Here is a 26,345-nt window from a genome sequence, read left to right on the forward strand (position 1 = left end):
GAAAAACGAGCGCTATAGTTTTAATATTTTATTTATTCATAAGGTTTGCATATCTCTGTACGTTTACAAGCTAATTTAAATATTTATGGACTGTTACTTGAAGAACTGCTGTTGTTCGTTCTTAAATAATGTGTAAAGCTACAATTTACAAGTTAAACTAACTATGCATTTAGAAATCGCTAGAAGAATTGCGTAAACGTTAACATTTCACACGCCCCAGGCGAGGCCAATTGGTTTCTTGGGGTTATCAGTTTTCTCTTCTATTTCTCTATATACACAAGTTGCAATTGTTTAACAAAAAAAAATGTTTAGTTCATTTCGAAGAATTCTTAATAACTACATACAACATGGCGGCCTTTTAGTGTGGACATCCTTTTAAATCCTGCGCCGGGGAATGGAAAATTATATTCTTTTCATCATTTTAACTGACACTGAGTTTGAGTTTTGAAGTATTTACAAGAACATTGTTTTAAGCTAGTTTGGGTGCCTTGAGTATTGCCCATCAGATTGACCCGTTACAGATCTGCAAGTAAGAGAATTTCATTATAGAAACATATTAAAACAAATCGCCGAATGTCCCGACATACTCATTGTCTCCTGCTGTATCTCTACTTTGTACGAGGGATTGTCGTAGGCCGCATCGCTCTTCCGCGGCGGTGTTATCGAAGCCGTCTGATGCACCCGCCTCCTGGTTATGATCAGCAGCAGGGCAAGCGTCGACATTATCGCCAGTGCGGCAATCACAGAAACAACAACAAGCGGACCGTAGTAGTCGCCGACTGGCTGATCTGAGACGCCCGCAGTGAGCAGTTTTCCTGAGGAAATTGAAAAATACACAAAATTACATATGATTGGGAAATCTTTATGACAATTTATACATAAAAGAAAGAAGGTAACTTAAGTATTCACATTTGTGGCAATTATATGTATCTACATGTTATTATAAAATAAGAAAGAACGGCTATCTTCTTCGGGACGCCGAAGATTAAATACCCTTAAATACGTGTGAGAGACAATTGTTGCTCGCAAGCGTTAATTTTGATGGAAATTTCTTGAAAAACTGCGTATTTTTCCATACAAAAACTCATTTTGCAGCCGATCCTTTTTAAAGCCTCTTAATGATAAGATATGGCTCATTTTTTAATAGCACAGTTTAACCAATAAATTCTGGCATTTTTCAAGATATCTTCAAAAACAAAAAAGGTTTTCATGGAAGACTTAATTTTCTACCTATCGAGACAGCTATTTTATAAATTGATCCGATCCGGCCGATTCCGACATATTTGCTGTATGCAAGAGAGGGACGGACCTTTCTTCAAGACGATAGCTTTAAGACTGAGAATATAGTTCGCATAGGAACAGACAGCTGGAGAGGCGGACGTGGCTATATCAACTCGGCAGTTGATGCTGATTAAAAATATATATGCTTTCTATGCGTTACACATTTCATGACAAAACTATGCTAATCTCTAAAAGGGTATAAAGAATTTTCTTTATTGGTGACGCTAAGTCTATAACAAGGTAACAACTTCCAAACTGTATTTATTTATGCGTTATATGGTGAGGCAGTTGACAAATGTGTCTCGAGATCTTTAACTGGACCAGAAATAGATTTTGGCAATTTACCTGATCTCTTTGGGTGTGGTCAATAAATATTACAAATAATCACGTATTCACGGCAATGTTCATACGAATAAACGAACGGACGATATACTGTATTCTTTTTGATTTCCTTTTTTTTTTTGTTTCCAATACGTATCTCGAACTGGAGGCTAAACATGAGATCATTGTCTATATGGGCATTAATGATGCTTGTAAAAGGCTAAAAGATATTAAAGTCAAATGGTTCTAATGCAAGCTAATGTTTTGGATTCAATATCCATAATATCATATGATGAGTATAGATATATATGGGTTACCAAGATTCTTAAAGCTCAAATAAATCCTTTCAAAAACACGCAAGACTTGAAATGGGAAGAGTTCATCTTAAAGGCATTTCAAACTAATTAATATCTGACGTACCAGTTTTGCCCGGCGTCGCTGGACCACCTGGCTTGGTAATGAAGTTGACCACATTGCTCTTCTTGGTGTTGCCATTGGTCAGATACATTTCCAGCCAGAGGCGATACTTGGTGCCTGGCTTGAGGTCCATGATCAGGGTGCCAGTTGTGCTGTCCCGCTTGGCCACCTTGAAGACGCTGGAGTCCTCCTTGCCGGCATCGCTCTGATAGATGGCGCGATAGATGTGCACGAATTTGTCCTCCGGATACGGCACGCCATTCCACGATATTTCCACGCTCTGTGTCTTCACCTTGGTGACATTGACCATCACATCGAATCCGTAGACATCCGTTTTGGGTGCGGTGCGCACCTTGATCATGTGTCCGGCGAGTAGCTCGGCTCCGTGGCCCGCGAACGGAATGTAGTAGAGTCCGATTTCGTAGCCCGTATCGGGCTGCAGATTCTGTATGGTGTAGCTGGTGAGGGTGCGGTGTATCAGCGGCGAGGACGAATATATCATGCCCGTGAGCTCCTTGTAGCGCAGCTGCACCCCATCAACGTACTCCATTTGATCGTCGCCCAGCTTCTTCCAGGTCAGCTGCAGCCAGGTGGCATTCGTTTCACTGACATTCAGCTCGGGATCCTCGACGGTCTTGAATATATCCTGGAAGTCCGGCCTGTAGTCGGAAATCTGCGGCGGCGGCGTTATCGTTCTCTCCGCCGGCATCTTGACCGTGAAGACTCTGCTCGTTGGCTGCGAGTTAAGATCGCGCAGGATCAGCGTTATTTTCACCTTGTACAACGAGTTGGGCTCCAGGCCAGGCAAATCGAACTCCATTTGCGAGGTGGCAATCAGATCTTCGGGCGGCGCAAATATCTGCTGCTCCCAGCTGGACGTATCGTTGCTCGGCCCATTCGTATAACGCAGCTCCACGCGTCCGTGAAGATTCACATACACCTGCGGCACCGTGAACACAATGCGAATGGTACGCGGATCAATCGGTTCCAGCGTGTGCACTTCGATATCTGGTTGCAGATTGTTGAGGCCTGGAAAAAGAGTTCAAGTATTGAATATTGCATCCCAGATCCGACTCCAAAGCAAATCTAAGCTTTATAAACCTAAATTTGCTTTCGATTTGGAATAGGTATATAGAATAGGTCTGGCTGATTCACGCTTATTTCTACGTATAAGTTAGGATTAGTTTAGGTTAAGCGTTTTCTAAGAAGCGCAACAATGATGCGGATGACTGGTAATGTAGATGTGAGTGTTTGTGTGTGTGTGTGCGTGAGAGTGTGTGTGGATTGAATGTGGAACTCAGAGTAGTCACAGTTAGTACAGTTTAACCCTGTCATTGTGTATATCAGTATAGCTGTGTCCATACGGCATGAAGAGAGAGAGAGATAGAGAGAGACTAGAATAAGCTATGAGGGATTTGACTAGAATAGTGGGATCTCAACCTGCTTGCTGGATGGGTCGCTTATCCGGCGCCTGGCTCTGAGTCTGATGCAGGCTGTGCTCGCTGGCCTGCGTGGATAGGCCAGAGCTGGTGCTCGAGCTGGGCGTAATGCTAGGCAGCTGCTGCAAGGATTCGTGTTGCTGCTGCTTTTGCTGCTGCTGCTGCTGCTGCTGAGGATGATGCATTGGGGGTGGCACACCCAGGCCGGGTATCAGCGGATAGCTCTCGTAGGCCACGGGCTGGCCATCGACTATGGCAATGCCATGTGGAGGCGGAGGCGGCGGCACTCCACTGTGCACAATGGGCACATAATGCGGCGGCAGCGGTCGTTCTTGCTGCTGCTGTTGTTGTTGTTGTTGTGGGCCGGGTGCTGCTCCGCCTGGTCCGCCGGGTACGCTCTGCTGCAAGTGCTGCAGTATCTGTTCGATTCTCACATGCGAGGGCAGATTGTGATTGTCCTTCTGGGGCAGTGTCTGTGCCGGATGCCCGGGCTGCTCTGCACCCAGAATATTGAACAGATCCGACTGACTAGTAGGCACCGGCGGCGGCTTGCCCTGCGGTATGCCGTTCGGATTAATGCCATACGGCTCATAGGGATTGTATGCATCATAGGCGGGCTTTCCCGGATGGTAGAAGCCAAAGGGTCCGAGCTGTTGCTGATGTTGCTGCTGCTGCTGCTGCTGCTGCTGTTGATAATCGTTGTAGTGGCCGCCCAGCTGCAGCGGCACGAAGCCGCCGCCCGGCGGCAGCGGTGGCCCACTGTTCACCTCGTCCTCCTGCTGATCCTCGTGCACATCGTACTTGATGTCATTCTGTTGCTGCTGCTGTTGCTGCTGTTGAGCCTTCTTGTGGAGCTTGTCGTGCTTGTCAAAGACGCCCGCGCCCGCTTTGGGCGGCTTGCCATCCAGCGTGGGATAAAAGGCGTTTAGCTGTGATTTCTTTTCGTAGTCAACATCCGTTGGCTTCTCATGGAACCCTTTGTTGGCTGCCGTCGAAGTTGTTGCTGTTGTCGTTGTCGTTGTCGCTGTCGATGTTGTTGTTGTTGTTTCTGATATTGGTTGCATGTTGAATGGTATTTTGATTATTTACAAATGCATAGCGTTAATTTTGTTGTTGTTTCGTATGAGCATAGAAAATAAATATGTATATAATACAGCAAAAATAGTCGGGGTCATTAAAAACATAAATAAACAATAAAAACAGAAAACAGAAAAAGAGAGAGAAAAAGAACGCAAGATAAGTAGCAAAAGCGCAAAAATATATACACAAATTTAGTATGTGGTATGAAATCATAATGGAAAAGCCGCAAAATGCTTTGGAAACATGCGAGAAAGATGAGCGATAAAAATGAATATGCTTTCAAATGTTTGATAACGAGTTTTCGAATTATTTTCCAATTGCTTTCAATTAACATAATTGCTCCGTTTACAGCTCAACTTAAATTTAGACATAAAATAAACTAAACTCAAGTTAAGTGCAAACGGAGCTAAAAAAAGCCCAGGCGGACGCCTTGGCGATTGGATTATTGCATGCAATACATTAAAAGAATAACTCTTTTATGCATTCACTAGCCATATTTACCCGTCGGAGATGAGGATTGGCTGGCCGCCTCGTTTTGTTGCTCTTGCTGTGTCGCCTCCTCCTCCTCCGGCTGACCGCCGAGTTTGGGTGCCAGCGGTGCGCATGTCCAGTGCTTGCAGCACTCATCCTCGGGAATGGGCAGCAGACGCGCCTGAGCGGGATGACAGGGTAAATCAGCTGGCGGCAGCGCCAGCACGGGCGGACAAGCCGGACGGCATTCCACCTTGCCATTCTCGCAGTAACAATGCTTCTCGCAACCTTGATGGGAATGGAAATGTTAAGCAGGCAGGATGTATGGTTGAATGTTTTGAATGAGCATGTGCTGTTTGTGCTTACCCGTCAGATTGGCCGGAATGGGTGACCAGTTCTCGAATTCCATGCCCTGGTATGTGCAGGTGCCGTTATCCGCACAGCGCATGCTCTCCGGACAGCAGTGGGGCGCCACCGGCTTAAAGTCAGACGGCACTGGCTCCCAGCGTATGCAATGTGGATTGAGCACGTCCAGGCCAAAGGTGGAGGGACACTCCACCTTGGCGCAATGTACGCCCTGCTCGTTGCAGATGCACAGCTGCTCGCAACCATCGCGGAACTGCTGGCCCAGCTCATACTGTGCGCCCTTGAAGCTGCAGGTGGGCGTGGCGCCGCTAGCGTCGCGCGCCTGCTCCTCCAGCCCGAAGCTGCGCTCCTGCTCGTGCTCATCCCCAATGCTGTTCTGGCCGCCATGCAGCGACGGCAACGGAGCCAGCGGCTGCTGTTGCTCGTGATCGTCCAGCGTAACATCGCACAGCTCCAGCTGGCAGCACACATCCTTGGGATCCTTGACATAGACACACTTGTCGGCACGCGTATGATTGCGTTCCGGGCAGCGTGGTCGGCAGTCCATGACGCCACCCTCGTCGCAGTGGCAGATCTGCTCGCAGCCAATCTCCAGGCGCTCGCGGAACTTGTAGACGCCGCCCTGGTAATGGCAGTCGTTGCGCGGCTTGGGTGTGGTGTCTGATCGGATGCGTATGTGTGGGTGTGTGTGTATGGCAAGTGGCAGAATATGTTTGTGTGTGTGTGTGGAAAGCACATGACGTTTATGGAAAAGCACAGAAAACACAGCGTTAAAGCATGGACCAAAGGCTACAACTGCAAAAGCAACAACTGCCAAGCCACAGCAAGAGCTTTCTCTGCATCTGCCGGCCTGCATTGACCTGGACTCACCTTCGTTCTGTTCACTGTTGGCCGCAGCTGGCATGCCCGCCTCGGCTGTGGCCACGCTGGGCTCCAGCAATGGCTCGTCACATTCCATTGTCCTACAGCACTCGTCCTCCTCCACCAGACGCTCGTGACAATGCGGATTGGCCATGGTGCGTTGGCTGCCACGCGGATAGGTGGCACCCTTGCAGCGCGGCTCACAAATCCACTCGCCGCGGTTACAGGTGCAACGCTCATCGCAGTCCCGTTCCATGCTCTCGCCGTGCTATTCAAGCAAAAGAGAAATCCGCAAATTAAACTTAACCTTTGTATTATATGCGCAGGTATTCAACTTAAGATTGATGTCAACTAAACATGTGGCTATAAATTATAAATACGAGGCAGATATGAACAAAATAAAAATCAAATATAGAACTGAATATATATGAACGATCAACTAGAATTAGAAGTAAACAATATTAAGCCGCAAGTCAGCAAACACAATGTGGAATACTTTTGAGCTGGAATAGTTCTCCTGCAGGGATCACATTTGTAATTTAAACTTAAAAAATTTGATTAAAGTGACTTAAAATAACACCATCAACAATGGAGAGTACTGCAAAAAATATTATATTATGTTAAATAAAAAATAAATAAAATAATATTATAAAAATTAGAATCGGGACAATGTCCCTCGCGACTTTTCATAATTACAATTTGCTTGGGCATAAGCTCAAATTGTGTTCAATCAAAATAATAAAATAAATAATTTTTATTCTCAAAGTGTGTATACAAATTATGCGCAAAACGAGTTTCAGTTCCATTTGATGGCATTCGAGTTATTCGAGTTATATTGCTGCAGCTTTCGCTTGTGAAAAAAAAAAAAAACATCTCACTAAGCACTAAGTAGCTGGTTATTTTTAGTGATTGCCTTAGAACTGTGACCCAATTGACAGCTAATGACAATAGATTCAGTGTTCCAGTTTTGCGAATTTTATGTGAAAGCCGGCTGTAGCACAAATTGTGCACAAACTGTGTGCGGGGGAAGCTCATCAATCATTGGTTCATTTGTCGACTGCTTAACTGGGTACTGAAGAAAATTGGTAAACATTTCCTGCTCTGAATTTGGAGACTTGAGTGCACCAATAAGCAGATATGTCAAAGCTCCGGTTTAACTGGCTGACGGCACGACCCACACGCACGACTAGACGCACAGATTAAAATCAAGTTCGTTGCCTGAGTCTTTTGTTTAGCACCAAGCGCTTTGCAGCCTTTTGTTCTTTAAATTAAGCATTGCGTAGGTTTGTTTCTCTGAATACGCTTTATGTGCAATTTTTTCGCGCCCAACCCACATCTTAACGCCTTTAAAAAAAATGTTCATTAGGCTTTCCAGAGAACTTTTAATCGGAAAAGCCATAAAGCGATGGCCATTACATGCTGACTAAAGCCAAGCTCAGGTTGGCATACTAAACTATATAGCCCGTATAGCCCATAAAGCGTGTTCAATTTAAAAGCTATTTCTGCCTGCTCAGTGTAAAAACTATTTGGGGCATGCGGCGTTGGCATGTTGCACGTGTCCGCTGCCGATCGATCGCAATTTATAAGAAATAACCGAGCAAAAAATAACAGACAATTCATTAAAAGTGAAAGCAAAATTATTTCATATCGAAACGTGCCGTAAACCCGATTATGAAAAGTCCAGCAAAAACAATTTAAAATAAGTATTAAAAAAAAAAATATTAATAACTAAATTAATTTCGGAGCGCAGTGAAAATACTCTTTCATTTATAGGTGACTCGAATAAATATGTAAAAAACGAAAACTTAATTGTTGTATAATCAGAAATATACCCTGCAAACAGAGCTGGAGTAGACGCATTAATTAGCCCGCTGTTTTCCTATTAAAATTACAAAGAGCATAACAAATTCGTAGGGTCCACAATAATTTGCTGTTGTTAGGGTATTAAAAGAAAACCCAAGCGACCGCTTAATTAAAACCAAATCAACAAGAGCTGTCGACAACAACAACAGCAACAGCTGAATGGGTTGGTCAGTAGTGCAGGCCGGAGGCGTTACTGCTGCTGTTACTGCTGCCTTTACTGCTGTTGTTACTGCTGCTGCTGCTAGTCTGACTGCGTTCCATTGGCGAGCAATGCACACACGACTCGTTTAATGCCTTTGGCTTGGGTGCAATGTTTGATGAACACGTCACACTCGGACTGACGCACAAAGGCGTGCAGCTATTTATGGATATTAGATATTAGACGCTGGCGTTAATCAGCTGATAGACAAAACAGCAAGCGATTCTGAGAGTCCGACAAGAGATTGTCACATTATGGCGTTGATTGCCCAGACTTAAACTGAGGCTGGGCCTGATTATGAGTCCGCACCAACAACGACAACGACAGCGACAACGACATCAATCACAGGCCAGGCAATTTGCTGGCATTTTTTTCGATTTAAGGCGCGCAAATATTTGCATAATTGCTGCTCGCCCAAGCATCAACCGCGAAAACTGCGAAACAAGGGAAATGTGCACCAAAAATATTTTTGGAGTGCACACAGCAACAGCAGCCGCAGCAGCAGCTGCGACAAAACTCTTTTGCTGCCTGCTGTTGACCGGTTTTTATGTGTGGCCCAAACTTGTTGAACATTATGCAATCAAGTGACGACAAGGCAAATTGGAGTTGCGTGCCAGGAAGTGCCAGACATTGCTGAGCAGACAAAAATGAAGGCGGCCATAAATGCACTCGCACAATCTGCATGCCTGGCAAAACAAGCAGAGTAGGAGAGTAGGAGAGTTGGCTGCCAGGTGGGTGTACACCTCTTTATTAGCTGCATAGCTGTTCGCTTTCTCTGCTGAAAACTTTGCCTTACAAATATTTCAATCAATTCTGTACGCACCTTGTAGCTCTTGTTGCTGGCCAGGCATTCGCGATGCATGGTATCCCCGCTGGCTGTGATCTCTACAATTTTCGGTACTTCCGTTTCCGGCTGTGGCGTTGATGTGCTGGTCGTAGTTGTTGTTGTTGTTGTAGTTGTTATCTGGTCAGTGCGCTCCTCGTCCATGCTGACATCGCTGAGATCCATCAGAGCCTGTTGCATGGTGGCATTGTGTCGGAACAGTAGCTCAACGTCCTCGTTGCCGCCGCCTCCTGCCGAGCGACCCTCGCCCGCAAATGCAGCCAATGGCGTATCAGTTGTTGTTGTTGTTGTGGAGTTGCTGCTGCTTCTTTCGTCCTCGATTGGGTGCTGCACACCATGCACATGCTGTCCTTCAACAATGCTAATCACTGGAGCCGCGTCCACTTCGAATCGCGGTATGACTGTGGTGGCCTCCGCCTCTGCCTCCGCCTCCGCCCCGGCCTCAATCGCGCGCACAGTCGGGTGCTGGGTCTCGGGTTCATTCATATTCATGGCGCGTGCTCGGGATGTTGATGTCGTCTCAGTTGCTGGCTGCGCTGTTGCCTTGTTCTCCATACTGACGATAATGCCAGCCCTCGATTCGGTTGTTGTCGCTGCTGCAGTTGTTGTTGTTGTTGTTGTTGTCGCTGGTGCAGTTGTTGTCGCCGGCTCGCCCTCCTCGGTGCTGCTCGACAGCATTTGATAATCTTCGTGCTCGGCCAGGCGATCATGATTCTCGGACAGTATATGCACATGATAGGGATCTTCGGACTCAGTTGTTGTTGTTGCTGCTGCCGCTGTTGTTGTTGTTGTTGTTGTTGTCGTTGTTGTTGCTGGAGCTGCAGTTGTTGTGATCGTCGACGTCGACGCCGACGTTGTTGTTGTTGTTGTGCTGGTTGTCGATGTGAGTGCGTTCTTTTCGTTGTCACTTTCATTCTCATTGGTGGCGGGTTCGTTCTCATCGCTGTTGCTGGCCGTTATGAGCGTTGCCGGATGTCGAAAATTATTAAAGTCCTTGGCATCGTCGTCGTTCTCATTAGAGATTTGGTTGAGCAACAGTTCGTTTTGTTGTTGCTGGTGCTGTTGCTTCTCCTGCAGCTGCTGCTGCTCCGTGGTGGCATCGCCGCCCACGCTCTCCGCATGCTCATCCCTTAACGGAATATGCTGTATATGCGTCTGATCCAGCTCCGACGGATGGACAATCGACACAGGCGCTTCACCCTCAGCGCGCGGAGTAGTTGTCGGCTCCGTAGAGGTAATCGGCTCAATGCTGGTGGAGCGCAAAGTAGTTTCCTCCTGCTTGGAACTGCCATTCTCGGTGGCGCTGCCAACGACGACTGCTGGCGGCATTGTGGTGATCGCTGCAACTAAACAAATGGAATATTGGCTTTATTAGTTGTATTTAATATTACTAAGCAGTACATTAAGGAGACCATAGCAAATATAATTGCACTTAAGTCCGAATATGTGCTACCTCAATTCTAATTTTTTTAATCTCATTTTTGATTTATTATTCATCATACATAATAAATATAGGTATAGTCTTTGTATACCATCTGCTTCAATATTTCCCAATTGAATTCTTGAAATATTTGACGATAAATGATAGTGTACAATATTAAGGCCATTTTTTGTTTCGGTACCACTCGATATATCGAAATGATGATGATAGAGACTTTTAACACTTAAAAGACTTGGGGTAAATATTTTGTTATTACAATTGAATGGGCCTTACTTTGATATGCTTAAAAATAAAGGTCAAAGCTAAGCGACAATTTTTTTTTTGTAAGTTAAAGGTAAAAGTCATTAGTTTCAGAGGGAATTTACCCTTATATAAATAAATAAATAAGAAACAAAGTTTAAGGCAAAATGAACTAAAGCCTTTTAATATTTGATAACTTCGATGTGTAAATAAAATGTAAAGGCATAACAAGTAGGGTTTAGTAAAAGTTCTCGAAGTTTAATCTCTTGCGTTGTCTTTGTGATATTTGGATAGTTTCTTAAAAGTACAACAATTCTTGAAAAGCAATTATAATGTTGGAACTGAGTAATCAGGATTCGATTCCACACAGTGGCAGAACGATGCTGAAAAAATTTTTATTGCATATAAAAGTCATTCGTAAGAATATATTTCCAAGCTGAGCGCATAATTTCTGTAGAACATATATTGAAAGCGTACAAATAAATGTTTTACTTTGTTGTTTCAATTCCTGCCAAGCAATATTTATGATCGCTTAGCGATATTTAGAAGACATTTCTCAGCTCTGCAAATGTGTTCTGTTTAATTAGCAACGCCAAGAGTTATGGCCAATTTCAATCATGCTCGGACAGTTAGAACTGACTTTATTGACTCATTCGAGGGGTAAATAAACTTTAAGCTGCCCATCTATTTGCTAAGCTGGCCCACATTTACGGTACCGGTACATCAGCAAGAATTCTTGCGCAAGGCTAGCGGAAACCGTAGCGAAAAAAAAAAAACAGAAAAAAGAAATAGCTAAACCTTAACGTATTGGAAATATCTCACGCGTCCCATCATTGGCAGCATCATTTGCAACGCCATCATTGAAAGCAGCTCGTAATATCTGTTCGGCTGTACGCGGCGCAGACGCAGCATCAGTTTTCTTCAGAATCGGCAAGGTATTCATTAAGCTGCGATTGCGTCTTCGCCAGCTGAATCATCGGGCCTGGCCCGCCATTCTTGGAAGCATTCGCACACGGACAAGCCCCGCGATGCCAAAATATCAGCCAGCCGCATCTCTTGTGATATTTCTGTTTTTTTTATTTTTTTCCCCCCTTTTGTGTGTTGTCTTTTTGGCTCTTCAGAGTTTGTTTTTTCTTCTTTCAGCTTTGCTTTAACACGCTTAGGAACGACGGAGAGCGCGACAACTGCGGCTGGAACGTCGAGTTGGGCAAGTTGTTATTCTTCAGAGTCTCCGTTGTTGTTGTTGTTGTTGTTGTTATGTTTTTTGGCTTGGTTCTTCTCTGTTCCTTCGTTGTTATATAATTACATTTATTTTCGGGCATAGTTTGGGGGCAAAAAGCTCATGTCATAAATAAATGATGACTTTAGTATGGGCTTCTTAGCTTGTATTATACAACAACAACTAAAACAAAAGCCAAACACAAACTTGACACTATCTTGGTACAGTGGGTCCAAATGATATTAAATAGTTTCAAAATCAAGCAAGTCAATTGAATTAAACATTAGTTGGTAAATTAGTAATGAAGCACAGAAGCAAAAGCCTAAATACCAATTACAGCAATTTAAAATGTGATCAAGATTAACAAAATATATGTTTTTTATTCGGAATAATCAATAATCAGGTTTTCTCAAAGTTTCAATAAGTATTTAGTTGAGTAGTGATTCGCATGAGAAGGCTTTTCCTTAGATTTTCTCTACATACAAAATTTTTTGTCGTGACTAATTTTGATTTTTACTCTAGTTAACCTATGTGATAAAGATGCACACTAAATGGGATATTTAATGCGCATGTAGAATGGGGTCAAAGATTTTTTGGACAAAGTTTCATGTTTTGCTTCAAATTTTCCACCCACAACCTGTACTTTTAGATCCGGTTTGCATCCTTTTAAAAAACATATGCACATTCGTTATAAACTAAGTACATATTTTGTAGCTAGTTAGGCCCCAGTCTTGATTTAATGTTCATCTATACAGCTGTAAGATTTTAAATTATAGTTGACTGCTCATTTATCTTTTTATGCGTTCTTTATTAACAACTTGGCATGTAGTTTGCATTTAATTTACGCACTCTTTTCATGTAGTTGCAACCTTTAACTTGAACTACTCAGGTTACGAGGCACATGCGTCCATTACTTTATATTTCATACGAATCCATAGTTGCTCCGCTGACTCATGGCTGGGCAGCAGGAAAGAACTTAAGCCAAAAGAAAAACACCCGCAAGTCAGCTTGACGAGCGCTGCAAATGTGCCCCCATGGGGGCGAGTCGAGTGCCAGTGACGAAGACGTGGACGTAGACGAAAGAGAGCTATGCGTCCGAGTGTGCCTATGGGCGCAGGGTCTGTCATGCATGCGTGGTAATAAGCATAAAGGCAGCAGGCAATAGGGAGCAGGCGGGGGCAGGCGGCAGGCGGCAGGCGGCAACGATCTGGTCTTGGAGCCAGGCACAGTTGTTGTCGTCGCTCCAATAAGAAAAAGTGCCTTTGGCTCTGCTGCGGCAGACCAAGCCAAAGACGCCAATTTAGCGCTAAGAAAAAAAAATAGGAGAGCTCCGCTCAGTTCGTTAGCCCAGACAGAGACCCTAGACCCAGAGCCCTAGCCGGGCTCTCGTCTCTTTCCACTGTGTCCGTCTGTGTGTGTGTATTTTATGCTTTGGTCCCAGACTTTGCTTTTATTGTTGCTCTTGCCGAGAGTTGATTTGAGGGGCCAGAACTTGCGATAGGGTTACTGACTTGAACCTTGAATTTCAGTTCGTTATGCTGCCTGCAGCTTCTACTGCTGCCGTTCCCATTGTTGTTGTTCTTCTCCTTCTTATTGTTGCTGTTGTTGTTGCTGTTGTTGTTGTTGTTGTTGTTGCTGTTGTTGCTGTTGTCACGGTTAGCCGTTTATAATACTCGACGCTGCAGTTCTTGCCGTTTTTTGTTCAGCTCCTTTGTTTTGTCCGTTTTTACTTGGTGCACAATTTGTCTTTTACTGTCATTGATTTTCATTTTTCACTGGCACTCGTTAAGCGCTCCCAAGTGGCTGCAAACTATTTTAGTACACTCACACACCTAGATGCATATACGGGCAGATAGGTAGAGTTCGATGCTGCGCTTTTGGTGGTCTCTCGGTCGCCGTTCGCCGTTATGCAAGTTTGTTTCATTTCAATCGGATATTTGTTTCTTATCTGCCATATACAAAAGACTCAGGCAACGAACTTGACTTGTTTGTTAGCCATGTCAAATGGACTTTCAGTCTCTCAGCCTTGTTTATGATGTGCACAGTTACGCCGAGCAGCTGCTTGATTATGATATATGACAATGGCTTCTATCCGCATGCCTCTTTTTTAATACGCCCACAACATGTAGGCAACAACATGCCAGCGCCCAACAACAACAACTTCAACAACAATACCAGGCAAGCACTTATGCAGAAATGCAAAACGTTGTCGGTAGTTGAAACTCATTTGCGGTTTTTTCAAGTCGCCGCACGTTTTGCGGCTCTAAACAAACAGACAGCAATGCAAGGAGTTGGTCAGGGGTCCATAAGAGGTCTACAAATGATGTGCTTAGAATTGACAAGCTGTCACTGCGAGCTGCATGCATGCAAACCGGATGTCTTTCTTGGCAGCTCAGAAAACCAAATAGATTTACAGTAGCAAACCATTAAACAGAACTCCGCACATTAGATTTTATCAAGAATATAGACAATCTTAGAGAACTTCATTCTATGACTAAGCGATTTTATCCGAGGTTTTTGCACGATTTAAAAGGAATTTTCTAATTTACTGACCGCATCTTATTTGGCGAAAAAACCGTTTCAACTTGGAACTTATATTAACTGAATATATATATATTTATATCTACGATTTTGTACATCAACTCTATCTTGATTGTGAAATCATCAACTCGACAGATCTTGAATATTACGTGAGAATTGTGTGGGAAAGTCTCAATCAAATTATTTAGTTCATTTTTAATACGTAAGAGTGTCAGTCTAGGAAATACCCTGTATCCAGCGCTGAGCTGCCGTCACAAACAAATTCTTCCACAAAACAAACTTAAGTTGTGTATCCAAGTGTGTTTAAATACCTAAGCTCAAGACCATGGGACCTTGGTGTGTGAGTTTCTTCCAATTTTTTGGGATGAACGGATTGAGGTATTCAAAAGGTAAAGCATTCTGGATCTGTGTATATATAATGCAAATACAAACGGAAATTTCTGTAAGAGGAACTATGTTTAACATTTAAAGTGTCAAATATTCGGGGAGACAGACGGGCTTGGGTAAATCGACTCAGTTGCTGATTGAGAATATATACATACTAAATACGGCCGGAGAAGCCTCCTTCCTTCCTTACAATGTGTACAGGGTATGCAAGTGTATAAACAAAAGAGTCCTCACTCATTGGGCGACATTCGTGTATTTATTTGGTGGTAAATAATGTCGAGCCAGCCAACCGGAAGCACGTCACATACGACCCACTCGGTATTCATAATGAGCACTGCATAATGACCATTAACGACAATCCATGCTTCGTGGTGCTTCGAAGTGGGTCTGTCCGTTGGTCAAGCTTTTTAAACGCGCAAAAAGTGTCAACAACTGATAGGGGGGACAGTATACCATATGTATGTATGTATCTATATGTGTAATAATTTATATGTACATTTACATTTGCTTGGATTTTGGGCAATGTAACGGTCATGCGTCTGCTTCAATATGCGTGTGTGTGTCACGTATTCACGTATCCACAAAGCCGAACCGAATCAAAACAAAATTATTTGATTTGGCCACTTGGGCGGCTTTGGCTGCCATCTGATCCGGTTTTAGTTTGATTTGGACAAAACTTTTGAAAATTATAAACAAATACGAGTGGATATTACGCAATCAGCGGCACTTTGCGGCGCGTCGCCTGCATTTGGAAAGCTGTACACAGTTTTGGATATATATATATAATCGTATTTTGGCAGGGTGTTAATGTGGCTTAATAATTAAAGCCAGACTTTGGATTTTCTTTGTTGTCTTTGTTTGCTTTACAAATTTGATTATATTTTTTTTGTGGTTTTTGCTAATGTTCGTTGAAATTGAAAAGTCTTTGTCTCTGTGCGGCCGAGGATGAGGCTGGCGATGACAGTGCACGTTGTTGGTTTCTACTCGTATGTAATATGTTAATTTGTGAAACAATATGTTAAAACATGATATAAAACTGGAGTGAAGGTTATGTGCTGGGAGAGGGATTTGCACATAATAATGGTTGTGGAAAGATGACACGAGCACATTTTGAAAAAATACTTTCAAATCTTAGAAAATAAAAGACTGCCAAAAATAAGCATATCTATAATAGAAACAACACCTTAACTTTCCTAAAGTCTATATAAGTAAATGCTTTTGAAGATATTTTCTGTTCTACCAACCAACACGATTTAATAGATCCTAGGATGAGTGGGAAGTATATTTATATTTATTTATATATAATTGAAAACAAGACTTTGAGTGTTTGTTGAATGTGCTAATGATTTTTCAACTACAAGCAAAAGAACATATTTTTTCTCATTTAAAGTATTTTAATATGGGTTAAATAAATTAAGGCTAAACAGTACATAGTTAGAGTTTAGATAGCTTGATACCAGGTCTTTGTTTTTTGCGCCTTATCTACCTTTCAATCTGGCTAATGACTTGAAATGTACTGAGAAGACAGAGAATAATGTTTAGCGGTGAGGCAGACATTTTCGATGGGGTAAAATACCAAGCCGAAGACATTAGAAAAGTCCGCTACAACAACAACAACTGTGGAGGGAAAATAGTCAGGCAGTTAGACTAGCTGGCTAGCCATAAAACAAAATTATTTTCCACTATAAAAGGCAGCGTGTAAAGCAGCATTTGACCTTTTCAACTGCTCAAGTCGAAAGTTCATGTGCCCGAGCCAGCTAATGAAAAATGCAACTTGACTTCGGAATTCGAACAGAGGGCGGCGGAGGCTGTAGGGGGAAGCCGGCGCATCTAATGCTCTAAGGCAAGAAGAAAACAAAAACACGTTTCAGCGCGTGTCATCGTCCATGGAGAGGCCAAGACAAAGACCCCAACAAAAGTTGCATATGACTTTACACAAAAGCCACTTAACTTGGCTAAATTGATGGCTGCAGCCGTATGGTAGCCGTATCACATCAACAGTTGCTGTATCTGCGTATCTATAACTATATTTGTATCTCAATGCAATGACACCACACTTTTCAGTTGGCACAACCAGCACAGCCGAGTGAATGCTCGACGAGTTGCTTGGCCGGCCATGAAATCCACTTGCAATTGGATTTGGAATTGGAGCTGCAAGTGTTTTTTTTTCGTATGTGAGAGGCTTTGTGCCAAGTGCGTTTGCATTTGAAGGTCACCCGAATGGCACACGGCCAGCTAAAGGGTATTCGGGGCACTTAGGCTACAAAACAAATGGAAATGACTAAGGCTTTGAGGTAGATCTCATGTTAAAAGAATTTCAATTCGGATTACGAATTGTCAAAAGACAGATGGAGAGTAGTATAAGATGGAAGTGTAAGAAGTATAAGACACATGTTGATTACTAGTAATAAGGAATTATTATTATATTGTTATGACATGAAGAATCTGGGCACTCAAGAATTCATTGCAAGAAAGAATAAAGTTAAAGTATATATATATTAAATATAAATTATAATAATAAATAATCAAAGTCATGGCATGTATGAAAACCCATCCTGACAAATAAATACATTTTTTGACAGAATATTTGTGCATATCTTATACAAAGTTTTACATAAATCATAAAAATTCAATGTATATTTACTTTATATATATGTATACAGTTTGGATTACAGAAAAAAATGCGCAGTTCATAAATAATCAATTTAATTTACAGTTCAGTCTCGATTGGATTACCTCTTTCTCATTCTATATTCTTTTTTTTCCAACACCAAAGGCAATTTATTTATTCTCTTATTCTGTTTCCCTCTTTTTCTATCTAACTAGCTAAGTATCCACTTCCTGAAAACATTCTGTGCACCGTTCAATGACATAGTTAATTGCATAAACACCCCAGTACACACACTCTACACACGCACACACACACACTCTACACACGCACACACACACGCACACATTATACAGCTCGTAATTAAATTGCATTAATTAGTGTCGACTTTTTGCGCTACATTTTTCTCAGCGCACATAAAACAAAAATTACCTAATGGAAAATCAGCAGCGCAAAATGATAGAAAAACGCACGTCTAGACAAGAGGGCGTTACAAACGTAAACATATCTTATATTGAATGTATGCAATTGAGTAAATGCATAAAATAGCCTTTTGGCTAAAAAACAAGTTATAATTATCTGGCTGCATTATTGAATTGGACGTGCGCCCCTGACACAAATAGCCAGGAGCTCGGGCTCAGCTGTACAGATTTTCACTTGGCATTTGGCTGCTATTCGTGTCAGGTGGTAACCAGTTGTTCTATCACCTGATGCAGGCAATCAATTTTTTTTTTCGAGTTGACGCTGCGCACGGAGAAAGTCACCGGATCGATGCAGCTAAAATCTCACGGAAAGTTCAAAGCCCAGAGTTTTATGTACGGACTGCGACATGTTTTTTGACACTTCAGTTCGAAAATCCATGAAGTCATATTTATGGGCGAAATGTTAATTGTTAAATGCAAGCACTGTCTACACTTTCACGCGTTCAAAATTCAGCCTCTGGCTAGTGTCAATGTACAGAGGAGTTATAGCAACAACAACAAACAAGCTGCAATTAACAACAATTTGCTGTAGTTTGTGTTGTTGTTGTTGTTGCTTTTGTTTTTGTTGTTAGTCCACACACACATACGTTCGTACACACACACGACTCTTAACGATCTTTAGCTATTTTTGTTAAAAAGTTTTAAGCTACTTTTACTTATCGGTTCATTATAACGGACGTTAAATTTTGCCAGCAAATCGTGCATGAACTCCAAGCGAAAGGTAAGCCCAAGGGAAACAGATAAATATACATATACATATATATATATATATATATATATGTATGTATATGTGCGTATAACACATGCCACACCTATGTGAAAAATACTTTTCATTTTTGGCATATTTCTCACACAACAAATTTCATCTTTATCCTTGAAAAAAGAAACACACATAACAAATAACTTAGGCCACAAACTTGTTTATCTGCGGTTTTCTGCAGAATTCGTGCGAGAAACAAACAAAATTAAAAATAACATATTAATAAGAAACTCTACAGAAAATGAAAAATGGAAGCATCAAACAAAAGACTTGCGACGCTCTGATGATAAATTGTGCGAAAATAAAAGATTTCTTTATGCGTTTACCGAGTGTTGCATCTTTTATATCGAAACGCTTCCTTAATAGTAGATAGTTTTTGCTTGAAGCCTTGTGAACTCACAAAGTTCAAAATTCAATTTCCGCTCAAGTTTCACGACATCGTGCCTCAAGTATGCAAATGCAAAAATTTCCAAGTGCGTTTTGTTTGCAATAATAAGAAGTCAGCCAGGTAATAAACAATTAAAGTAATCACAACTCATTCCCCAATTGAAATTTATTTAACTTTTTTTTTTCCTTGAAGAAAGTGACCAAAAAAATGAATATGATGAGCTTCGCCGATAATTGAGGTCGTTACTTGGCACGGAGACTTGGCCTTTAGATTTGTTTATTATATTGAATTAAATATTTCGTGATGTGTAGATATTATTGTGCAAGGAGACCTTCATAAGCTGGCAAATAAGTACAAATGTATATACAATAAATAATATATATATATATATATATTATATATTTCAATATAATTTTTGGCAAGCCATGACGAATGCAGGCCCTGACTTGCGTTTGAGCCAGTTAATAGGATTTTTCACTATTTTGATTTTTCTGCACCTCGACTGTTGCCAATGCAAGGCCATCAATTAGCGCCCAATTTTCGCTGGGGCTGGGCCAAACCGCAAAAAATTAACATAAATGATTTATGCACTCAACTTTTCGACGTGCTCTGCAATTTTCCAACTCATTAGCAAGCTGCAATTTATTTGCACTTGGCTTTGTTCAACAACCATTTACATATCTCGCTGCATGTTGCTTCGATTGGGTTTTTACAAACCCGTTTACAGCAATTGTCGGCCTTAGCGGTCAAGTCTATTTAACTTTGCAAACAGAAAATATATATTTCAAAATCTACAGTTTAGTGCTAATAAAAAAATTACTTGTTAATCTTTTTTTATACCCTGAACCTATTAAAAATGGGTAATAAAGGGTATAATGTATCTGTGCAAATGTATGTAATAAGCAGAAGGAAGCATCTCAGACCACATAAAGTATATATATTCTTAATCAGCATCAACAGCCGAATCGATCTAGCCATGTCCGTCTGTCCGTCCGTCCGTCTGTTAGTCCGTCCGTCTGTCCGTCCGTCCGTATGTATGAACGCAAGGATCTCAGAACCTATAAGAGCTAGAGACTTGAAATTTTAGCTGTAGGTCCTCCTAGTCCCCGCGCAGATCCAGTTTGATCTGATATCGATAACTTGCCCCGTTTCCAACTAATCGATAAAAATCGATATCGAATTCCTGTTTTTGAGCAATTAATATGAGCTAGAGTCACCAAACTTGTCATGCAGCTTATAGAATAGTATATATATATCTAGTATTTTTCATTTTATACTTATCGCCTGTCGGAAGAAGAGGGTTCAGGGTATCCCCTAGTCGGGAGCTCCCGACTAGAACCTCTTACTTGTTAGTCTCTCTCTCTCATATCTTTATTTGAAAACATATATTAAGACATTGATCACATCTGTATGTTTATTGAAAGGCTCCGGGCAGAGGACTTGTTTGGAGAGTAGTACAGACAAACATTAGATTAACTTAAAAAGTTAGAAAGCTAAACTAGCTTCTGGCTAGAATTGACCTTCAGAAGATAAATATATTTTAAAAATGTGAGTTATGTGTAATTAACTAGAGTATAATTTATAATATGAATGTATTAAAACTAATTTTAATAATAAAACAAAATATTTTAAAAATGTATTGCATATTTGCTATTTTTGTTAATTAAATGTAAATAAAGCAATATTATCCCAGTATGAGCTCCTTATACAGAAGACTAGATAGCCAGACCTTTCCAAAAGGTAATTCAAAGCTCCAACTATTTAAGATTGTTTTGATTTAACCAAACATTAAATGCAGACTTATTAATTTAGTCTGCAAAATATTAAAATGTCTAATATGCCAAAATTAGAAACCTGTAACATATATCGAAAATCGTGTTTCGATTATGAAAACAAAAAAGAACAAAAAGTTTGTCTTGTCTTGGATCAGATTAAAAAACAGACATGATTTCTTCACTGCGCGTTGAACAACTACAAATTTTTTTAAATTATTCAAAAACAAGCTTTTAAATGGTCAACTTTCCAGTTTATATAAGATTTTCTAGCGACAGCGTAATTAATTACTAGCAAAAGGCATTGAGCTTGAGCTGTCAATTGGAAACTAGTCTAACAACTGTCGTGCAATTAGGCACTAATTATAACATTTATAGATTATTTTCTAGCATTGATGTAAATACATAAAATATATTTATAGCTATAAATAGGGCTGATCAAAATCAATATGTATTGCAATTCAATTAAATTAATTATACATACATATAACTATATTTAATTTATGCAAGTAATTAGCCCACACATTTTATTTATCAGTCGAAGATAGCCAGCTCATCAGATCTTTGTTAAGACATATGCAGTATTTTCTTCGATTCATTAACTAATGCTGTACATGGGGGCTGAGATGTTCAGCATCTTTGGTTTTTTTGTGGGGGTGTTCGGCATCTAAATGATTTATGATGATTTTTTGCCATCTGAGTTCAAGTTAATTTACTGCACGTCGTTTTAATTGGCATTGCCCAAAGACAACATAAAATACTATTGCGGAGTTGGTGTACACATAACACGGTACCTACACGAGCTTCAAGTGGCACCCAAATCTACAAATGACTTGAACAAACATTTATGACATACATTTAAAAGGTGTAACAGTTGTCAGTGGGCACGCAGCTGAAGGACATGACTCATGCGTATATTCAAATATTTATTTGCATCACAAAGTTTGTTAAGTAGCTTGTAACAATAAAAGACTGTCAGCCAAAATATCTACGATAAGTAAAAGGCATCGGGCTCAGTTCGTTGTTTAAGTCTTTTGTTCGCTATGAACAATCTGTGTGTGGCCCCTTTTTAATCGTATCATCAGCCAGAGAGCTACAGGTAAAAGAGCAGCAGTCATAATCACGTTTCATGTGATCTGATGTAAATCGCCGGCAACGTGACACGTTTGATGTGCAGCTGACATTAAACCTAAAATTACAGCCAGCTAATTATAAAAGAAACTGTTGCCACAGACTCCACAGAGAATAGAGCCAAGCAATTAAACTGCTAACCCAATTTAGAGCAGTGTATTGACTTAAGGCTTCGATCGGTGAGCGGAGCAGAAGCCTTTCACTTACTCTACAAAAGAAACTGAGTTCATCTAAATAATGGAATTAGACCAAATTCTATTGACGAATTTCTATTTACTTTTAGCAGCTTTATGGCTAACTTTTAGCTTAAAAAGTATATTAAAGTTTAATTTTCCAACATGGCCATTTGATGCATATCTTTTTTGTCTACTATTTGTTTAATGCTTCACTTGATACCGAAATTGTTTTCAACTTTGAAAATGATTTCCGCAGCAGCTAAAAGAAAAGTTTTCCATGTTTTTTGAGTTTCACTTTGAAGCGCCGCGTAATTAACGAAATAATTCAACAGGAAACTAATAAGAGATGCCAAACAAAATTCTGTCTATGATTAATCTAAAGAAAATGACGCAAAGCAAAATTTCGTTTACCGAGCTGGTGTGCTCCATTTAAGCGAAAAAAGGGAGTAATTATCGAAAAATGCTTAACGGATCGATCCGAAAACGGGCGGCGGCGGCACACGACGAACGGCGTTAATTGGTAACTCAAAGAACGAAATTTGATTATGGGGCCCGGAGTCATCGGACTCGAGAAGAGTGAGATTAAAGTGTCTGGAAAGCTTTGCTATGCTATCTATAATTTTCGTGCTTTGGCTTTTCTAACTCACCAGCTTCGCTCGCGTTCAATTTGTTCGGTCCCAAAGTCGTTGAACTATCCAACATGGTCGCAGTCGCAGTCGCAGTCGACTCGCTACTTTGTTCTACGCCAATTGTTGTTGTTGTTGTTGTCGATGTTGTTGTTGCCGTTGTGTTGGCTGTGGAGGCAGCTTCAGTAGTTGTATCCAACGCTGGCATAATGGTACTGGGAACGGCTGCAGCATCATCCTCGCCTGCAGGCGCAGACGCCGCACGCTCAATTTGAATGCCAAGCAGCAATAATCCACAGAGACTGGCCACAAAGAGTCTACTCCACAGAATCGACGCTGTATCGCCTGGAGCTCTTTTTTTTCTACACGCTTGCATTTTTTGTATTGTATTTTCGGTATGGATTTTTGGTAAGTTTGTCTCACACCTTTGCACTTGTTGTTAATTTTGAAATGATCAAACGACTAAAAAATTAAATTCAAGCAAATTAGCTAAAGGTCTCAAAGCCGCATAATTATCTAACAACACTTTCATATCATAAATTATGATGTTTTCTCTCTCTTTCGCTCTCTTTTTTTTAATACTTTGTTATAGCGCGCGTTTGCTAAATATCGTTAATTTTTTGCACATTTTGCCTTTGACATTTGTTTGCTTTTGGAGTGTGTGATTTTGTACGTTCGTAACGGTTTATTTTTTGCAATCTATTTTGTAAGCTAAATGCTGTCATTTCCGTTGAAAGTCAGGTTAAACAATCTTGGGGATATTATTTTAGCTGTAACTTTTATATTTCGTGTTACATATGCTAATAATATATTAAATATATTATTAAAATGTGTCTCAATATAATTGTATATAATTTTCTGGGCATGCACTATTTTGATTGATTTCTTTTCTCACTTGGCTGCAGTCAAGTTCGCTGCCTAAGTCTTTTGTGTCAGATCTAACTATGCCCCATTCTCTAGTTCTGGCCTTTCTCAGCTCTGTCCCAAAAGAAATAGCTGGCAAAAATATTCAAGAAATTCAATGCGCATGCAATCCCCAATAATGCAATAGCAGCAGCAGCAACAACAAGAAACATTTTAGATCCAAATTACAGCCGCAAAAATGTATATTTGAACCGGTTCCGCGAGCAACTGCAAACGCCAACAACAACCACAACTGGAAGCGGCTCTGTGGCATTATTTGCGGCAACTTTGGCCGACTGCGACTAACTAGAAAACCACAAATGCTATCAATGCTGCCTTTACTGCTGCTGCTGCTGCTGCTACTGCTGTTGCTGTCGTGCATTTGGCCATGTTTTGGCTTGCATATTGGGTTAACTTTAATTAGTAAGCGGCTGCCAAAAACAATGCACGGCATGTTACAGTTCGCACAGGCCAGCTATGGGCATGTTTCTATTTAAATAAATAAATAATACTTGTTTATATATTTTCGGTTAAAGTTTGTTTTCCAAATGATGTCATTGTAAAAGTTGCTGTCGCCCGGCTATTTACTTTGACATTTCACATTTCACTCTCACTCCTTTTATGTAGAAATGGCAACGGCAAAAATCAAACAAAACACACAAGAAATCAAAACAGTTGATACACAAAGAGAGACGGTGAAGGGAGTGAAAAACTTGTTTGTTTTTTTTTTCGTTTCGGGATTTTAATGGAATTTTTTCATTCAGCCTTTTCAGCTGAATGTTTCACTGGATTTCATTCGTTGTCTGAGCGTCTGCTAAGAAGAAAGCCGTGCTTTGCATACACACACACACACACACACATACACAGACACAAGCCGCACACTTGAATACTTGTTGGTATTATGATTTGCACTAACCCGATGCGCAAAGGTTTTCAAAGCTGGCCAAGCGCACGGGCCACGTTTCTAGAGAATAATTATTAACACGCCTGCGTTTGGTTTTGGTCTAGCAACCGCTCCGGCTGAAGCACATACAACAACTGAGCGCGCTGTTGGGGCCTGAACTAGGCTCAGAGCACCATACTTGACGATCTTTCATGATTTCAACTCACCACGGCGCCGGCCACGTCGTCGTGGCCAAGACTCTAATCACGAGACCAGGCAACAACAATGCCTCTGCCAACTGGTTTGAGTTGCTTTTCGATTTCGGTTTCGACTGTGTTGAGTTTGTCTGGCAGCGGCGGCAACAGCTGAGCAATTCCAGCCGCGCAACAGGTGAGAGAGCGCTGCTTGACATAATCGAAATCGAAGTCGCGCTCTCGCATGCCTCAGGTGTGTCTATTCTGTGTCTGTGTGTGTGTGTTGTGGGTGTGGGTGTGTTGCTGCTGCCAAAAGCCGTTGGGTTTTTGAATTTACCAAAGGAAGGCTGCAGCTACATAAATTTTGACAAGGTAAACTCTGCGAACTTCTTTGAACCGGCCAACCAAAATCTCAGTCTCAGTGCGAGTCTCAATGTCTCAATGAAAAGACCAGCTGACACTTATTGGTGCGATTACGCCCACTGCCTCAGATTTGTCTCGGGGTCTATAAACTCAGCGTCTGACTTTCAGCCGAGCATAAAAAGCGGCTTACAAAATTCCAGCTAACTGCACACAAGTAGTAGGTAGATTAAGAAAAGGTTCTTCTCTTTTATAATGCCAAACCATAATCATCTCAATGCCAAGCTGCGCCCCGAAAAATGCCTGAATATGCAATTGCTGAAATGCCATCGATGCGAAGACGCGCCCAGAAACCGTCAGCACACATCAGCGGCAGGGCGACAATTCTGGCCAACTTGATCAGTCAAAGAAATGTGACTCAATGAGACAACATTCAGCACAAAAGCCAAGAGACGTCAAAAGCTGTAAACCTAAAGGCGCAACTTGCCCACAACTATCATGAAAATGTGCAGCAGTGTCTGTTAGCGTTCAAGTTGTTCGCGTTGTTCGCGCTGTTGCGGTTGTAATTTTAAATGCAAAAATGCAAAAATTCCAAAATGCGCTTATGCTATTGCACAAACTTTGGCCAAGTGTGCGCCCCACAATGGCACTGTGGTACAATTTCCATTGTTAGTCACACTGTCAGCTGTGTGTTTTTTGTTGTTTTTGCCGCTTATCTGGCAGCCATTGAGCTGCTGCTGCTGCTGCTGCAAAGAATAATAAAAAACAAACAAACGTTGCAACTTAACTTATGCACTCATTTCTTGAGTGTAGCAACAAGCTGCTAGCCGAACATGGCTTTGAAAGATAACTAATGTGAACAAAGCATAATAGAAAACAAAAAAAACAATAACAATATTAGTTTGACTAGAAGCCAGCCAGAAAAGGTTGCAGCAGCTGTATGAGTCACGTTTAACAGTCAACAAAAATCCTGGATATTGAAAATTAGACAACAGAACCCTAACTGCAACTATTAAAAAAAAAAAATTATATAAATATAATTTTACATGATATGCACATTTACAACGAAAGACTAACTTTACGCTCAGTATA

The 26,345-nt window shown here is 41.3% G+C and overlaps 1 protein-coding gene across 3 annotated transcripts; it reads right to left on the bottom strand.

Moving 5' to 3' along the window:
• Positions 1–15: 15 nt before the first annotated feature.
• sas (stranded at second) lies at positions 16–24,851 on the bottom strand. Of its 3 annotated transcripts, XM_064693273.1 has the most exons (10): positions 24,733–24,851; positions 22,935–23,375; positions 9,122–10,488; positions 6,246–6,504; positions 5,376–6,035; positions 5,040–5,297; positions 3,460–4,482; positions 2,023–3,048; positions 588–815; positions 16–523 (listed from the first exon to the last, which is right to left on the bottom strand). In XM_064693273.1, exons 2-10 carry the CDS (start codon positions 23,287–23,289, stop codon positions 516–518), a joined length of 5,184 nt encoding a protein of 1,727 aa, XP_064549343.1. In that variant the 5' UTR covers positions 23,290–23,375; positions 24,733–24,851; the 3' UTR covers positions 16–515. The 3 variants fall into 3 exon arrangements, with proteins under 3 accessions (XP_064549343.1, XP_064549341.1, XP_064549342.1); XM_064693271.1 differs by lacking the exon at positions 3,460–4,482 and having other exon boundaries at positions 24,733–24,846; XM_064693272.1 differs by lacking the exons at positions 3,460–4,482; positions 5,040–5,297; positions 5,376–6,035 and having other exon boundaries at positions 24,733–24,845.
• Positions 24,852–26,345: the final 1,494 nt, after the last annotated feature.

This window comes from Drosophila montana, unplaced genomic scaffold, assembly GCF_035044405.1.
Source record: "Drosophila montana isolate Dmon_TW-CO22-7 unplaced genomic scaffold, ASM3504440v1 contig_3733_1, whole genome shotgun sequence".
NCBI lineage: Eukaryota > Metazoa > Arthropoda > Insecta > Diptera > Drosophilidae > Drosophila > Drosophila montana.